At 43.3% G+C, this 17,158-nt stretch overlaps 1 protein-coding gene across 2 annotated transcripts in view; it reads left to right on the plus strand.

Moving 5' to 3' along the window:
• Nucleotides 1-17,158, plus strand: part of GRK5 (G protein-coupled receptor kinase 5) — a 154,998-nt gene that overhangs the window by 102,408 nt on the left and 35,432 nt on the right. For both annotated transcript variants that reach the window (XM_040070767.2, XM_058421486.1), the window contains one exon: nt 619-696. In XM_040070767.2, coding sequence (XP_039926701.1) covers nt 619-696 — 78 coding nt within the window. The remainder of the gene's footprint in view (nt 1-618; nt 697-17,158) is intronic.

A 17,158-nucleotide genomic window follows, 5' to 3' on the forward strand; every position in this document is an offset into this window, starting at 1 on the left:
CCTCTTGGTCCTAAGAAATCCACCTAAGAAATCAGTCTTCTGGAGAGACTGAGCCATGGATCACTAATAGTGATGGGCAGGTCTCTCTGCTTTGCACAGGTATTGCTAGACCAAGGTCAAGGCATAAATACATAGAAAAGATGCATTAAACAAAAAAGACAATATATCGAAGAATATATATATATATATTCACCTGGCACTTGAAATACCAGTGTGGCAAGGGTTAACAAGTATTCACTTTCTCTACTACTCAGAGAAATAATTTTACCTTCTGTGTCCACCTTCCTTTTGAGCAAAACCAAACGAAGTTGATGTCTCTTGTCACTGAATGCTGTCTGAAAGCTGGCTTTGCAAGGTTATAAAATAGAAATTAATTAAATTGTGTTGGTGTTAATTAAGAGACAAAGCCCCAGAAGATGCACCACTAGGGTCTGCTCAAAACTTAGTGGAAGGTTTTTAATAAGATTGTATGTACAGGTTTTGCTTCCCCCAGAAAATTATATTTGTCCTTCAGATTTTTCATACAGAGTGTTCTGTTAGGGCCACATCCAAAATGAAGTTATAATGGTGAAATATGAGTGCAAATATTGACTTTTATTTTCTATATGTCTGTTCCAGGCAGAATATGAAATTGCTCCAGATGAAAAGCTGGGAGAGAAAGGAAAGGAAATCATGATGAAATACCTCACCCCAGAGGTAAGGGGCAGCCAAAGTGGCATTACTGAAGGAATGCTGCAAGGCACACCTTTACTAAACAAGCTTGTTACAGGCTTTGTAAGCCAGACTCCTAAAATTTATGGTGGCAATCTCCAGTGAATAAACCTGCAAGTCTTACACAAACAGTCGGGGAGAAAAAAAATTATAATGCAATCCAGAAATTGACTTCTAAGGATGAACTTGACTTACCAGGGGCTTAATTCATCCGTGGACGAGCAGAGGGCTTCTCTGCCTCTTCTCAGGGTACAAAGAATTGGGGGTGTAATACAAGAGACCTCAGCCTTTACCAACAGATGCCCCATCTATTTCCCATCCAGCTCAGAAGTGGCGCTGGCACTTCATATTCTGTTGTGTAGGAGGCACAAAGGCAAAAATGGTCTTCCATGACAGACGCTGTATTTTGGTACAGAAATTCCCACTCCTCCCCCAGCACCGTTTTCCCCAGGGTGGGCAGGGACACGCAGGGCTGGCAGGGGACAGTGGGCTTGGGAGCTCAGAGGTGCTGTCACCCATCCCTGTGCCCACCACGGTGGGTCCTGAGTGTTGCCTCTGGTGTCTTTGGGAGGAGAGGCGCTCATGGGAGCGGCCGTGTCCACAGGGTGGCACTCCAAACAGAGGCACGGATGTGCTGCCGGAGTTTGGGACAGGCTGCTCTGGGACCAACCCCTTTGGAGAGGGGTTACAATCATTTCCTGACCACATTTCACCTTTGCTACACCAGTCGCTGCCAGTAAGCAGTAAACATCCAGCTTCAAGCACAAGAGCAATCCTAGGATTTTTCCTAAGTTGATTTCGTAAGAGGAATCAAAGACGTACAATTGCTGCTTCAACTGTTTTACAAAAGAAATACATTTGACCTTCAGGAGAGTTAATCACATTTTTGGCAGATGTCTTTCTAGAGGGTTTAAATGGTACAATATGTTTTGGAGGTGCAGGGGCAGGGCAGACCACTCTTTTTCCACTCAGTCATTTTCCTACAATAAACTTTGATGCATACTTTCAGCTATCTCAGGCTGCATTTTGGGATCTGGTTTCATTTACTGAGCCTGGCTAGTTTCATGTGCAGCCATCGAGCACTGCCAATATGAGTTCCTGCTGCCCATTCATGAGGGGCATGAAGTTCCACTGCTTTTTACATCCACCAGAGTGACCTTTTGTCTTAAAATTCCTGTCAACAGAGGAACGAGCGACAAACTCTGAGGGAAGATATTTCCCACTGCTCCAGCTCCCATCTGGAAAGGGAGAAAAGCGTTTTGCTGATAGCAGAGCTAGTGAAGTGAGGGCAGGGATAGCATTGCTTCACTTCAGCCAGTCTTGCTGCAGGTTTCTGAAAGCCCTTCACTGCTGTCTATTGGCTCCCCTGCCATCCATGGTGCAGCCAGAAGTACATGGAGTAATTTAGTGAATGTGAAGTGAAGACCAAGCTGAAAACTGCTGCTTCTTCATCAACAAAGAACCGTGGTGTTGCAGCAAGGAAAAATACTGGGACTCCAGAGCTGGAGTTTCCATTCTCTGCCGTGCCCTGTACTTCTTATTTGACCTGTGTACCTGGTTTCTCAGTATGTAAAATTGGCACAGCATATTTACAGTCTGTCCTGAGACTTTTCTGGTATTTGCAAGTTACCTTAACGACTCTGAGCAGAAGGAAACTGGATGACCTCCAGTGGTCCCTTCCAGCATCACCCATTTTGTGATCCTGTGAAACTCAAGAGCTACTCTCCTTCACTTGTAACCTAAAACTGTCTCCCTGGTGGTGGTGGCTTTAATGTCTGCATTGGTCTTGCTGCACTTTTTCTTCTTAATGAGAAACTTCTGCTTCTTCCCAGAGGGATGTGGAAACCCTGCATAGCAGAAAATACTTCCTAGAGGCAAGGTTGACTGTGCTGTAACAATGGGTTGAATACTAGACTTTCTAATAGGTGTCCCATACAACAAATACTTTAAAAAACTAGAGCAAAGCCCAGATTTACTTAATTTCATTTTAGATACCTGACTAAGGTAGTCAGGTTAGGAGTGCCGATGGTCTACTGTCCTTTATTGTCAAGAAAGAGAAAGAAGTGTCTCCAAAGGACACATTTGAAGCCATTAGAAGTCAATGATTCAAAGGACTGATGTCTGCAGGTCCAAAGAGATGAATCTGGACCCAGATGTCCTAATGGAACATCATTCTGGCCAGCAAAGAAATCTTCTTTTCATTGGAATCAGCATTTCTCTATTTAATTATCAGTGCCTTGAAAGGTACAAATTGTTGCTGTTTCTGGAGTCTTCTGCTTTCAGCTGAAAGCTTCTTTTAAGTAGGTGTGTGTCTGTGCTTCAAAGAACCTGATTGTCTTGATACAAAAATAACGTGACATGCAGCTTGACTGATGGAATAAAATTACAGGTTTAGTTCTTGGACAGATAATTCAGTCTTATAATGTGATGAGTGTTTTTCCCAGAGTGCAGGATCAGAAGCACAGCGAAAACAAAAAGTAGACTTCTTGCTCTTTAATATTTATGAATGATTTTTAGTTCTTGCTTCAGTTTTTAAAGGGCATACATATTTAACATACAACGTGTCAGTATATCACCATTCCAGAGGGCGTTTGTTTGCATAGGGAACACGCACTTTATTTGATAAAACAGACACTTCTTGCACAGCAGAGAGGAAGAGAAGGCACTTTCCCAGATGAACAGACATCCCAGCAGGACTCCCAGCCCCGTGTGACTCACAAAGACACTGCCTGCAAGACATCTGCCCCGAGGCCTCTAAACAAACCCTGCACTTGCCAGGATGTAGAGCAAGGAGGTATTTCTACAAGTGATCACAATTCAGGCTCTCCACAGCTTTGGCATCCTGAGAAGCCCCTACCTGCTTGTTGGGGAATCTTTGTCTGGGTGGACAAGCAGGTCAGACTTCCACCGAATCCCTGACCTACAGGCAACAGCAGTGACAAAACCTGAGGAATACTGGCACCTGGAAGGGAACAAGGGTGGTTTAGCTGGAAGGAAATGTGGGTGGTTTAGGCCTCTCAAAGAAGAGGGATATGGGAACAACCTCCCAAAGGATTGGTGGAGTCCTCATCACTGGAGGTTTTCGAGATGCTGTTGGGCACTAGATCATCCCATCTGGGCTCCCTTTCCCATGAAAGGTTGGAGCAGATGATCTTCAAAGGTCCCTTCCACGCTGAGCTGTCCCAGGATTCTGTGTACTCAGGTCCTAGGAGGACAGTAGTATTCCCTCTCTCTTGCCTAAAGCTGGCTGAAACAGCCACATCCAGCAGCCCCATCTGAACTCTTTGGTGGGAGAGAAATGTAAGGAGCACGTGTGATTTTCACACTAAGAATGCCAAAATATGAGTGTGTTCATGGCTTCTGTAGCAGCTTCGCTTGAGGGGTGAGCAGGAGGGCAAAAACCCACAGGAAAGGTGTCCTGTAGCTGAGGGAAAGATGAAGAAGTATTCAGAATTCTCTGAAGTATTATTCCTTCTCCGTGCACAGGAGCAGCACAATGGTTGTCACACCAGCCAGGTCAAGGTTTCTTGACTAGAATCTTGCTTCTTTAAAAAAGGCTCTAACAATTTCCATGAAAAAGGCACTTAAAGCTGCCTTCTTGACTTCATAAGCCCCTAGGGCAGAAGTCCAACCCACAGGAAGTCTGAAATTTCTGAGGTTGTGAAATATAATGGTAAAACTGCTAAAATGAATTGGTCACAAATATTTCTTCCCTGTTTTTTTTCCTAATCTCAGCAGTTGAATGGAAAAGGTTCAGTTTTAGGTCTGGTTCCATCTGTAAATGGCTCCATTGAACTGTTGAGTTAAACTGAACCCAGTCTGGCTTCATTACCTCACTGCTTCTTGTACTGGAAGAGCAAAGAGATATATTTACCTTTGTGCTGCTTTTAAATCAGAGTTTTACGTCTCCATGCAGCATTTTTGCCTTCCTGCCTGACAGCTGCCATGCCTTACTCTACTAAATCACTATCCCACTATTTGCTTTTTCACTGTAAATCACCTTGAGAGACTTGGAGAGACGCTATATAAAACTAAATTGATTTGAAATGGCTCTTAAGACAGTCTCCATATGCCATTATAGTTTATATTTGGACTCAGCTGGGTACTAAAAATGTTACTGAACAGGATGTCTAATGTGTATTGTTATCCCCATTAAAATACTTCACAGAATATGAAGAACAGCAACAACATTAATTTTCTTATCTGAATTCCTGTCCAGTATCCTTTCCTCCAGGAAATGCACAGAATAAAGGCCATGTTTGCACTTTTTTTTTGCTGCAAGAGGTTGGCTGGGCACAGCAATAACCTCCTTACTTCAGTCTAAGGCTATCAGTGGAGATTTGGTAAACAAAGCCATGTCTTTGTTTTTATGAACAATTATAGGATAAGGAAGGGAGGGAAAAGTCTCTTGAAAGGGTCTCTGGCTGATCAGCAGTGCCTGGCCTTCCATTTGTCTACTGGCTAAACTGTGCCTTTCTCTCAAATCAGTTGTTTATGGAGAAGAAAACATCTCCATAAGATGGGTGAGATGAAACAAAAATTACACATGAGGCCTTCTGCTGGGCCAGGCCATGCAGCTGAGTCAGGCTCACAGACTCCTCTCCCATCTCTGCGCACCCACAGAGCATTTTCCTTTTGGCCATTGCTTTGATCTTGGGAACATGGACCTTTGCCTCTCTCCTTGAGATTTCTTACCCTCCTTCCCATTTTAACCCCCCAAAATAAAAGCAAACTTCAGCACTTGTGCTTCTGGGTGAGTCATCTTCACTGATCAGTGAAGCCTTTCCTTCTCCCAAAGGGGAAGTTTCATCTATCACTTCTTAATGATTCTGGCTGAATCCTGCAGGTCACACCATACCAAGAATTGGATTCAAGTCCTGAGACCTCTTCCTCTACCTGTTTAGTTTTACTAAATGCCTCCTAGGGAACACGTTATAATTAGTTTTTGGGGTGGCCAGAACAAAAGCCGAATGCCACTCCAAGGGAAGCAGTGGAAGATGGAAACATTAAGCTTCTGTAAAGCAATCTGCGGAGTTTAATGCGAGATGGAGGCTCTGTGTTTTGAAAGGTGAGCCTTCAGGGACTGTTTTCTACATTGTTATCTTTCTCCTACAAATTCAGCTTATGGCACTTACACCCAGCAAGTCATCTCTGTCCCCCTGTAAGCTTATTATCTCGCTGATAAAAGGCCAGCACAGTGTCTCTTTTCACTGGCTGTAGTGGATGGCCCCTTGAGACTTGCTCCAAGAGTTATCTCCACAGCTAGTTTTCAAATTTTTCTATACCCTATGCATTTCATTAATGACCCAATTGAAGTAAGCAATGAATGAAGGGCCTGTCTGTCCACAGAGTGTTACATGGGCTTGGGATGGGCTAGAATTATTTACTTGCTCAAAGGGTTATTCACTGCGTCCTTTGGGCTCCTATTAGGAGACTTTTCGGGATCCTAAATGCTGAAGTAGAAATCCTGGCATCGCTTGAGCCAGGAGAATTTTGCCATTTAATTAATTACCCTGGGACTTTGCCCTTTGCCTCAATGGATTTCTCATCTCCCCTTTCTATTGACTTCGCTACTCTACGAGCACCATTTTAGCCAGACATGATAGCATTACTTAGGCCTCTGCCTTGCAGCTCGCATAATCAATACATAATCCAGTCTCCAGAGAAATCAATGTATAATTCCTGTTGTTGTTGCAGAGACAGCTCGATCAATATCTCTGCTGATCACTGTGTCTGAGTCCAGGAAAGTACCTTCTCAGTGGGCTTTCTGAAAAAGCTCGTCTTTCCAAAGTTCAGTTCTGGGAAAATATCTGAGAATGGCGGAACGGCAACAGTGTTACTCAAATTAATGCTTTCCAGTCGGAATTTATTTTAATAAACGTTTGTCGGCCACTGAAGCCGGGCTGTAATGTAGAAAAATCACAGTGCTGCCTTGATTAGGAGTCCCTTTGCTGTGGTCTCAGGCAAAAAGGCTTTTTTTCTCACGGTTTACTCGAGTCCTATTTCCTCATCCCTTACCCGCTGTTTATAATACAAATGTTAGTTAACTAAACACTTACTGAGGGCTTCTGTCTCTTGCATTGGTGCCAAACTTGCACAAGCCTGTGGAAACAACACGGAGCCTGGTGATGCTGCCCCAGAATAGGTCCCTGGGTGGTCCCGTGTCCTGTCCTTTAGGCTCAGGAAGGGCTGTGTTTGCAGTGCCTTTGCTCACACTGGTAGAAGGTCTGGGCTGGAGTCGTCAGCTCCACTGGTTTTGTGCTCATCAGAGCTCTTGAAGCTCTGCTTCTCTTTCCCTGTTTTTCTGGAGAGGTTGCACTCCCCGGCGCACAGGCCTCGTAACTGTTTGTCATTTTTCGGTCAGGAAAAGCATTAGGACGCCTTGGTCACTGGGCAAAAGCCTTCTGGCTTCCCTGTGCTTGCTGGGATTACTCTGACTCGACCCTTTGGAAAATGGAAACTGGTTGCCACTGATGGATGTCGACCGCACGTGTAATCCTGGCTGACATCTGTCTGTGGGGCAGGGCAGGCCCCCAGCCTGCTGCAGCTCCTCTGGAGAGCGGCCAGGCCGTCCAAAAGGACTCTGCGAACAAAGACCAGATCTGCTCAGGATTGTCTGGCAGCAGGAAAGCCGTACTTGCCTTCCCCTGGCTAATGAATATGCTAATTATAGTTTCCTCCTCTCTCTTTCAGGGGTCATCTTTTCCCTGTCCCCTCCGCATTCCCCTCATGACTTATATTCGGTTTGTATGGATTATCCAGTGGCCAGGGAAGTTAATTCTAAAAGATTTCCAGGTCCGTTCAGCTTTCCCAGAAACAGCCCCCTTCTGCCTGAAAATTTTGCTCACATGGGAAAAAAGGAATCAGCCTTTTCCAGCTGTCTGGAACACTGACTTGCAAAACATCCAGAAATCTGCAGGAGATGGCTTTTGTGTGTTTGCACAGAATGACATTAAAATAGACCTCTGGTGAGTCCAGCCTCTTGCATTCCCAGCATTCAGCCTTGGAGGCATCTGGATTGGAGAGATGAGATGACTCTTTCTGCCCACTGGCTACAGGAAGCCTGGGGAGACTCTGAGTGTCTCAGCTTTTAGATGATTCAAGTGTGACGAGGTGAATTCCATGCTAGTTGTCATGCAAAATACATTAAATTACCTTGCGTGGCATACCCACACGGGTTTCTGTGCCCAATTTCTCAATAGTTCAGGAGTCCTTTGAAGACCTGACCTTCACAGCCCTTCCATTCCCCAACTTCTGCAACTTTGCTGGTTGGTTCAGTTTCAGATTTCTGAAACTAAAAGCATGATGGATCAACCAATGTCTCCCCGAGCTCAGGATTCCTCGTGCTAAACTCAGAAGCAGTAACAGGCAACGCCATGCTTGATCCCAACAAAGAAGGGAATGAAGAGACACGTGGTGAGAATACCTCATTTCTCACCTGATTCCCTTGTAACAGGAAATTAGGATTCTGGAAAAACATCTGGAGGCTTCAGCATCTGAGTAGCCTCACAAGAATGGGTCAGGCAGATTCAGATGAGATGCCTGAGGCTGACACCTTTGGCTGGGATGATGCAACTCGAAGAATCAGCAAGCTGGTAGAGTGTGCTATTTTAACTTGGAACCAGGAATCACAGGGTTTAAAATTTAACAAAAAAAAAAAAAAAAAAAAAAAAAAAAAAAAAAAAAAAAAAAAAAATCATTTCCTTAAAATGTTGCTTAGTAGGTGTAAAAAGTGATTTTTTTAAAAAAAGTCTCTTTTTTTTACAAATTGATTGAGAAGTAATCGGCATATTTAAGTTGTGGACATGTGACACTTCAAGCTATTCATGTTTAATATTCTTTTCCCGGTAATCCAACAAAGCTGAAAAAAGTCATTTAACCTGCTTGCCAAGCTTTAGCTTGTATGCCAATTTATTATTTTTTAACCAAGTCAGACTCTGACCTGAGTCAGAAATCAAGCACATAGCAAGTTTATTATCCTTGCACTGATGTTGTTTGTCCAGCAAGCAAAAGTGAGGAAGAGTGAAATATGCCACTGCAAACAGCGTGTCATTCCCTACAATAAATGTCTTCCCTCTCAGCTCTTCCCAGATGGCTGTTACCATATGATTGCTAATGGATTGTGTGATCCAGGTGATATGGGAATGCCCCGTTTACAGCAGTGATTTTGTTTGCCCTCCTGATGTTTCTAGTCTTTCTGTGAGTGGGCCGCTGGTTCCTGCCTGATGTTAATTTAATTTGTTTCCTAATTCTTTTCAAGATCTTCCCAGACTCTCTTCTGGATTTTCTTTTTTTTTTTTTTTTTTTTTTATTCAGATGTTTCTTCAGGATTTTGACCTGCTAATGGAAAAAGATGAAGGCAAATTCTATAAAGTCCCCCCAGCAGGTGATGGCAAAACAGCCCCTGAGTGGAGCTCAGCGTGGGTCAGGCTTCAGCTTGCAGTGGAAGGGTTACTCTGTTTACAGCCTTGTGTCTCAGGAGTGAATTCAAGCAGGGATCTGTTTGTTTTCCTGCAAGAAGGCCATTCGGTAATGTTGAGGTTGTAAATGAGTGTTTATATGTTTAGGGGTTGTTGTTTGGGATTTTATTTTTTTTTTTTAATGGAACAAATGACATTTGGTTTACTAGAGGAAGCCAAGCTATGACTATTGCAACATAAGGTTGCATGCTAATGTTTAGGCCATCCATCAGAGCAGGAGGATGTTAAAAGGTAGGAAGGTCCTGATAAGAGGCTGGACGCTGGATGTTATCCAAACCTATTAAGCACATGTGACAAGAGAAAAAACACAACTTCCTGAGAAGAGAAGCTTTCAAAATTGTCCTGTCATGTTTGCTGCTAGTGATAGCAGGAATACATTGTTCTCCCAAAAGGCTTTATCGAGTATCTGAGTGCTTGTAGCAATGCTCTATAGCCATGGCTCCCTTGGGTTGCTGACAAAGGTGGTTCTGTGACACTCCAGAGGATTGTGAGCAGCCTCACTGTGGGGTGGACAGAAAATCCTGGTTGATAGAAACCGTCTCTTCTCTTTTCCTTAAGCTGCCCTCCTCATCCTGCTGATAGCTACAGGTAAAGGTTATTTCATCTGTTTCCATCCTTCAATCTGAGTGCAAAATGCTTCTAAGGCAGAAAAAGAGCAACAGCTAATAAAACAAAACTTTCCCTTCCCATGCTTTAAAAGCAAGTTTATTTAAAGCTATTTCAGCTGGCTGGTTTATGAGCACCCCTCCAATAAACCTATTGTCTACAGAAAGGAGGAAAAGCATGTTTCTTTCGTGCAGAAACCTCTATGAGCAGGTTTCTAAAGAATCATTTTAAAAGTACGGGTAGGGAAGGACTAGGGCTTGAAGATCCAGAAAAATATCCTGCCAAGCACTTCTTGTGAGGCCAGATTTCTTGCTAATTGAAGTCAAAAGCATATCTTCTGTGCTGACCAGCTTAGATTCCGAAAACAAGCTGTCCCAAAAACCCTGTAGCTGGTTGGTATTGCGGTGAATGTTCCTGTTTAATTGAAGAGTATAAAGTCTGCAGCTGATTTACTGGACTTGAAAAAGGAGATGATGAAGTAACTAAATTTTGTCTCATGGGACAATTTGTTATTTCAAAATTACTTTCTATGGGGCTTTGGGTGTTTAAGCTCTGGTCGCCAATAAGATCCAGGAAGAATTTTCTCTTTCTTGAGCCTAGGCAGTCTTTTCCTTTGTTGCTCCGAAACTCCTGTTGTGGTTATGCCCCCATATTTCTCTGAATCAAATAAGTCAACATTCCGAGGAAACCACACTTTGGACTGAAAAGCTTTATGTAGGAAACATGTTGACTCACACCATTTGCATGGCAGTTGCTTGTTTGCCACTATCAGGAGCAGAAATGCGGTTTCTAGACAGGAGCAGCTACAAAAATGTCTGCTGAGAAAAGGAAAAACAAGGTGTAGCCAGATAGCAGGCCCTGTTGCTGAGAGAGCCAAAATATAATCCATATACTTCCTATGCACTTGTCAGAGAGGAAACCTCAGAGGCTGCTGTTTTTCCAAGGAAGGGCACGGTTCTGGACTACAGCTTGTACCCCAGCACCCAAAGAGGAAGGATGCTGGGAACCCAGAGAGGAAACTTGTCCTTTTTCTGCTGCTGGCCTTGCTGAGGCACAAGAGGTGCTATGAGGAGTCCAAGGCAAGTGAGGGAGCCTGAAGCCTCTTCAGATCTACCCCAAGAACTGAGGTGGTAGCGTGGCCCTTTGTGTAGTATTAGTACAACCCCTCCAGGCTAGAACGTGCTCAGCTGCTTGCTGAGGGCTCTGTTGTCTCCAGTCATTGTATTTTTCAGTGTGTCAACATGTGTTTTGATAGTTTAGTAGCACATGAGGGAAAACAGATTTGTCATGACTCCAGATCAGCTTGCAGCTACAAAACAAACCCCACAGCTGACAGGCACTGCTGGTTTGCTTCACTCAGATACAGCAAGTGATCCTGCCCTGGGTGTTGGTTTGGGCTCAATATTTTCTCTGCCACTGCCCCTCTCTGTAATCCTGGATGAGGTATTTCATATCTTTGGCCCTTGCTCCCAGTCCCAGGGCTGGTGACATTGGTTTGCTTTGGAAGCTCTGGCACTCATGACGTGTCTGTAGTGCCTGGCACTACGGGCCCCCATTCTTAGGTGTCATGTCTACACACTGTTGTAATAGATAAATTGCTACTAATAACACAGCTGCCTTCCATGCTCCCCGTCCACCTCACTGCCAATTCCTACATCTGTCATCTCAAAGCAAATATCCTGGAATTATGAAGCCTTTCGCTTTGCTGGTTCGCCTCATACAGACCCAAATGACTGTGGCAGGAAAAAAAAAAAAATGAAAAGAAAATGCAGAAGTTGATTAGTTAAAGTGTTGCAGCTGCTCCTGATGTAGAATTGGCTGTTTACTGCACATACAGCTCAAACTGCACAGATAAGATCAGACACAGGGAAAGGCAAAAGAATGTTCCGACATTTCTGTGTGTAACACCAAAAGGCATCAGGAGACTGCGTGTGCTGCGACAGTGCTGGGATCCTTTCCCTCACCAGGAATGCCCAAAACCGAAATGCAACCAAGATATTCTATCTCCTCATCCACTGCCCTCCTCTGAATTTCCTGATGGGACTGAGTGATCTTAAAAGCCGAAAGGATTTTGGATTGCCCCAGTCAGCCCCTTCACACTTTCCCTCAGTCAGTCCCTGGCTGCATGGTTGGAACTTCCCTGGCTGTGGCTTAGGCTGCTGGATGAAGCCAGAATTTCCAGGTTTTTGTGTATGAACTCTTCTTGTCTGCTCACGCATCATCTCACACAAAAAGTTCATTTTAGCCTGTTTCTGTCATAGTTTTGAGGTCTCTACTAGTAGCAAATCTGTGTGGAGATTTTCAAACAGATTATATGTGGAACCTTGCTGTCAACATCTGAAAATACACATATCATGAAGACAAATGCTTGGAAGCAGAGGCAGCTCAAGAAAAGTTACAGCTTGAACTTTTGTCCATTGACTGAAACGTTTTTAATTGTTTTAAGCCAGTTTGTTGTGGAATGTTTTCATAACCTGAAACATAACATATGCTGCACGTTATTTATTTTACGCAAGTGACTTCTAAAATAACTCATCATGTTTCAGTATCAGCTGCATGCCTGAAACTTGCCAGGAAAGCAGTTGTGTTTTGTGACAGAAGTTTGCATGAGGTCTATTCAGTTTAAAGAATGTGGAATCTTTCTGGTTCGTATAGTTTCTGTAGTGATGAACGGTTGTGCTTTAAGACACCCTGATGACTCAGATCCACTGGCAGGAGCTGGTATGAAATGAAAGCCTGTGCTTCTAGGTTTCCATTCTTTATTCACTAATTGCAAGTGACAATTGGACTGATTTGAGGAATCTGAGCATCTCTAGCTTTCATTTATTTCAGTGCAACTTCTTTGACTTCAGTCACAGGTGATGATCAAATCTCCTGCAAAACACATCTCTCAACCTCCTGTTCACTGTTCTGTAAAATATTGTGAGATTGCCATCTAGCTCATGAAGACTTAATCCTGCAATGAAGATTTAATATTTGGAGGTTCTTAGATGAAAGTCATTGTGTAAGGATGAAGAATTACCTCTGAACTATGGATCTGCTCTGTTTCTTACAAAGTCAGTCTGGCCAAACTTTCCCTTTTTCTGGCCTGAAGTTCAGGGATCTGCAAGCCATGTCATTTATTATTTTAGGAGACGGTGATGATTGAGACAAGTCTTTGAAGAAGGATTGTTAATTTGCAAGGAAGATTCTTATTCCTTTACTCAGAGCTACAGGTTTCCTTTGGTGAGCACTCAGCAAACAAACTCCCTTCCTCATCTGTTCTCATGGCCATGCCATGTGCCTGTGCTTTATGAAGCCCAGCATTTTGCAAAATCATTGGTACAAAGGACTGGGAAAGGGCTCAAGAGCCTCTTGCATTGAACAGAGATCAAATACACTTAGATGATCAACAGATGTCTAAGTGCCCTTGGAGGTCTTTCAGACCTCTGAGAACAGATTCCACAATATTCATAGGCCTGTTCTTCTGCTTCCCTGTGTGAAAAATTAGAATAAAAAGCTTTCATATCCAATTAAGTGGATTTCTTCACATCATTCCCCCAGAGCAGAGCAGAATATGCAGAATAATTGAACCCTGCCCTTTTTATTAAAAACATTTCTGTATTAAAAGACCTTTATCAAGTTTCACCCCTGATTTTCCAGACTAAACAGATCTAGTTCCTCAATGCTTTCCTCTGTTTTTTTTTTTTTTGTTTCCCAAGCTCATTTCCCAACACTCCAGGCACTTGGTGCCCTTGTCAGCTCTCTATAGGTTTCTCAGATAGTGGTGACCCCAGCTGGATATGTCTTTAGCTGCAGCCTCAACCCATCCCTCTCAGCCCACTTTGTCATTTGGGCACTTTTCTCAGGGAAACAGCAGCGTTACACAGAATGCACCAGCTCTGCCCAGGCAGGTTTGTGTTGTGTGTGTATCTGCTCTGAGCTCTGGGAATAACTGGCGACACCAGTTTCTCACTTCACCCCAGTGCCAGAAGTGTGAACCCCAGCTGCTGGGCTGTCAGGAAAATGCTTCTGTTCCTCAAAAATGCCAATTTCTGCTTGCTGGCTGCCTGCTTTCACTCCCACAGGCTTGGGGGCAGCGCCTGTAGCACACCACATCTTGACCAAGATCATGCACAGTAAACATATGGAAGTTATCTCATAAGAAAAGGTAGAACAAATAACACATCTTCATGAAAAAGTAAAAGATAAGGTCTTCTGAATGCCTCCCTTGGTACTGCCAGCCCTTCAGCTTGTTTGATAAAGAATTCCATTTCCTGATAGATGAACAAAAGGTCGGATGTCCCACACACAGTCACAGGGGAAACGCTGAGATATGTTGTGAGTCCCATGGCAAACACATGGAGAGGACTTTAGGAGAAGGTTTTTTTGGTGGCTGTCCTGTTCAGTGAACTCAGCAGAGACTGGGTCTTGGAGGTCTGAGTGAAACAGCCTGTAGCAAAACTTACAGAGCTGTCAGAAAAGGAGAGGCCTCGTTTTAAAGAGTAGCGATGCAACATGGCATTCAGAATAACAGAAAATGGGGAGTCACACAGCCTGGAAGCTTTCATCTGATCTGAACCAGACTTTGCTACTCTTCAGGACTTCAGTGGGCTGCCAGGCCTTGGGCAGCAGCAGACACTGCTGCTGGACAGGACTCTGCTGGCTTCCAGACTTTTTGTGGGCGTGAACAGAACTAACCCTGAGCAAGTGTGACACATATCATCTCTTCTCATGCCATTTACAGAAAGGAAAGAGCATCTGAGAGGATGAACTCTTTTGTCTTATAAAGACAGAAAAAAACCCAAAATTTAGAAGTGAAGAATTTCCTCAGGGTGGGCTAATGGCACTCAGAAGTAACTGAATATCCATTTCATGTTTCTCAAATAACCACTAACACAATTCCTAGTTGCATTCTTCTCTTAAAAATTAAATGGGAGAGTATCATAAAACTGAGCTATTGCTATGCCAGCAAAATATTTGTACAGAGGTTTTCAGTTTCTGGCCATAAAAGAGAAGGTACAGGAGGTAGGAGAATTTGGTTAAAACTTGCTAAAAGTAGTGCGGACTTTTGGACAATTATTAAAATGTCTCATCAATAAGGATAATGTATGAGAGAAATTTTTGTTGTAGGATCAACTGAAGCACATCTTGTGCTTCCACGAATCTGGTTTCAGTTCCATCAGCTTTACCCTAGTGTTAATCAGTTGATTTGACTGATTACATTATTGTAATTTCTGATTACATTATTATAAGTGAGATGAAGAATCTCTTTCTTTGCCTTCAGGAAACAGAATAGTCATTGGGGGAACTATGGAACTATGCCTGTTATAACTCCCCAGTGTTTTGTCTTGAATGCAAGAAAGTGTAACTGGTTTCTGCAGGTGTTTCTGAGGAGTTAGCAGAATATTCATTGTCACAAGCTCAGATGTAATGGTCTTAATCACATTGTATGGCTCTCCTAACCGCCACAGGACATTTAATATGTTGGAAAAGGTGTCTCTGTTCCCTTGTAAAAGCCAAATTTGCTTTTACAGCCATTGCCCATAATGCAGCAGGAGAATGGTGTTAATAACCATTTCACTGTGGCTGCAGAAATCTTCTGCACCCCTCCAGGGGAGAAGCAACGTTTTCATCTGTAAATGGCCAGAGTGTTACCTTTGGAAGCTTTCACTCTTGGGATCCAAATGCATAACCTGTGCTACCTAATGGTTCTCCAGGGGAGCAAAAGTAGGTTGGTGGGTTGGGTTTTGGTTTGTAATTGTTTCTGGCTTTGTTTGAGCTCCTGAAGGCTGTGGGTATGCACAGTATTCACAGAGGGAAAATGGCAGCCGTGGCTGGTTAATGGGAGCAGTGGGAGCTGTGAAGTCTCCAGGAGGGTCTCAGGAAGGATCATATAAAGGCTCCCTGGAACTGCAGGCAGAGTTGGAAAGGGTTGGGTATGTGGCAGGAGTCCCAGGCATGTGGCGCCCTGAACTCTGTGAAGTGCTGTAGAACAACACAAAATGTTTTGCTGGGTCTTCTACAGAAGCTTTGGAAATAATCAACCTTTGGGGAAAAAAAAAAAAAAAAATCTATTCCTTGTTACAGAAAATAGAGTGGCCTAGGGAAGTGTTTGCTCTGCACTCTAAGGCTTTTGTCCATGCTCAGGATTTCGGTGTGTTCATGTCTTTGCCTGTCTTGGTATTGTTGCTTTGCTCCCAGTTTGTGCAGAGGAAGTAAAGACTCAGAGGTCAGCAATGAGTGGTTTTGAAAAACCAAGTGGTGACTGTATCTCCCACAAATTTGGAGAGAGGAATCACAGCTTGTGTCACTTTTAAATACTTCCCACGTTGTCTTACTTACTATTTCTTTTGCCCATTCTTCCTCCCTTTTACTACAAGAAATTAATTTCCTCTTTATGAATAAGAGTTAGTTGATGCTTATATATATATATATTTTTTTTTTTTTAAGGTACTTTGATCTCAGACAAAGTTTGATGGAATTAGTGCTCTAGTAATGTGTCATGGGCATGATCTTCAACACTAACCTCAAGGCAGTTTACCTTCCACTGGGAAATGAATTCCCAATGGGAGATGAAGTTGCCTGGCATGAATAAGAATCAGGTCACTTGGTCTAAATGACTAATTATGCAGTTTAGTACTTAGCTCTTGGATTCCAGTTTTGACCTCTAAAAGCAGAACAAGTTCCAGATGTAGTCAGTAGTAACTTCAGAGGCCCCGGTGTGGATTTTACTGAAGTACTGCTCCATTCACATCAAAAGACACTCCTGGTCCACAGCACTCCCAAAACTGTGGAGTTCAGGGGTGTTTCTGTTCCCTGTAAATCAGAGAGATGATCATCTTGAACCAGGGCTCGGACCACTGGTTTCACACAGCCACCTACCAACTTTGGGCTACCAGTGAGCGTGTGTGTGCAAATGTGTATCCACTGAGTACATAAATTGTACATTAAAGGTATTCATTCATCTGATTTCTAGCCAAAATCAGCCAAAATACTGCTAATCATTGGGCTTTTGTTCATATCTGAATATTACTTTAAAAGCCTTCGGTTTCATCTGCTTTCCTGTCTTTTCCCCCTGTAGTTTCAGTGTTGTAGGACTGGAAAACAGGACTTCTGAGGTTTTTTTGTAATTCTTTCATTGCTTCCCTCTTGCCTCTACTTACTCTCTTGAAAACTGAGACTTAGATTTTGTTGTGGGGATGTATAGTTACCTCAGTGGTCAATCAAGCTGAGAAAATCTGGCTTTGTTTCAGTCTCTATCTTTTAGATGATAACATGAGTGTCTTATCTGCCTCTCAAGAAACCATGAGACTTTTAATTATTAGCAATCTACTCTGTGATTAAAAGTGGGTGCTCCCTAGATATCTTTTGCTGAGGAA

This window comes from Hirundo rustica, chromosome 8 (genome assembly GCF_015227805.2).
Source record: "Hirundo rustica isolate bHirRus1 chromosome 8, bHirRus1.pri.v3, whole genome shotgun sequence".
Classification (NCBI taxonomy): domain Eukaryota; kingdom Metazoa; phylum Chordata; class Aves; order Passeriformes; family Hirundinidae; genus Hirundo; species Hirundo rustica.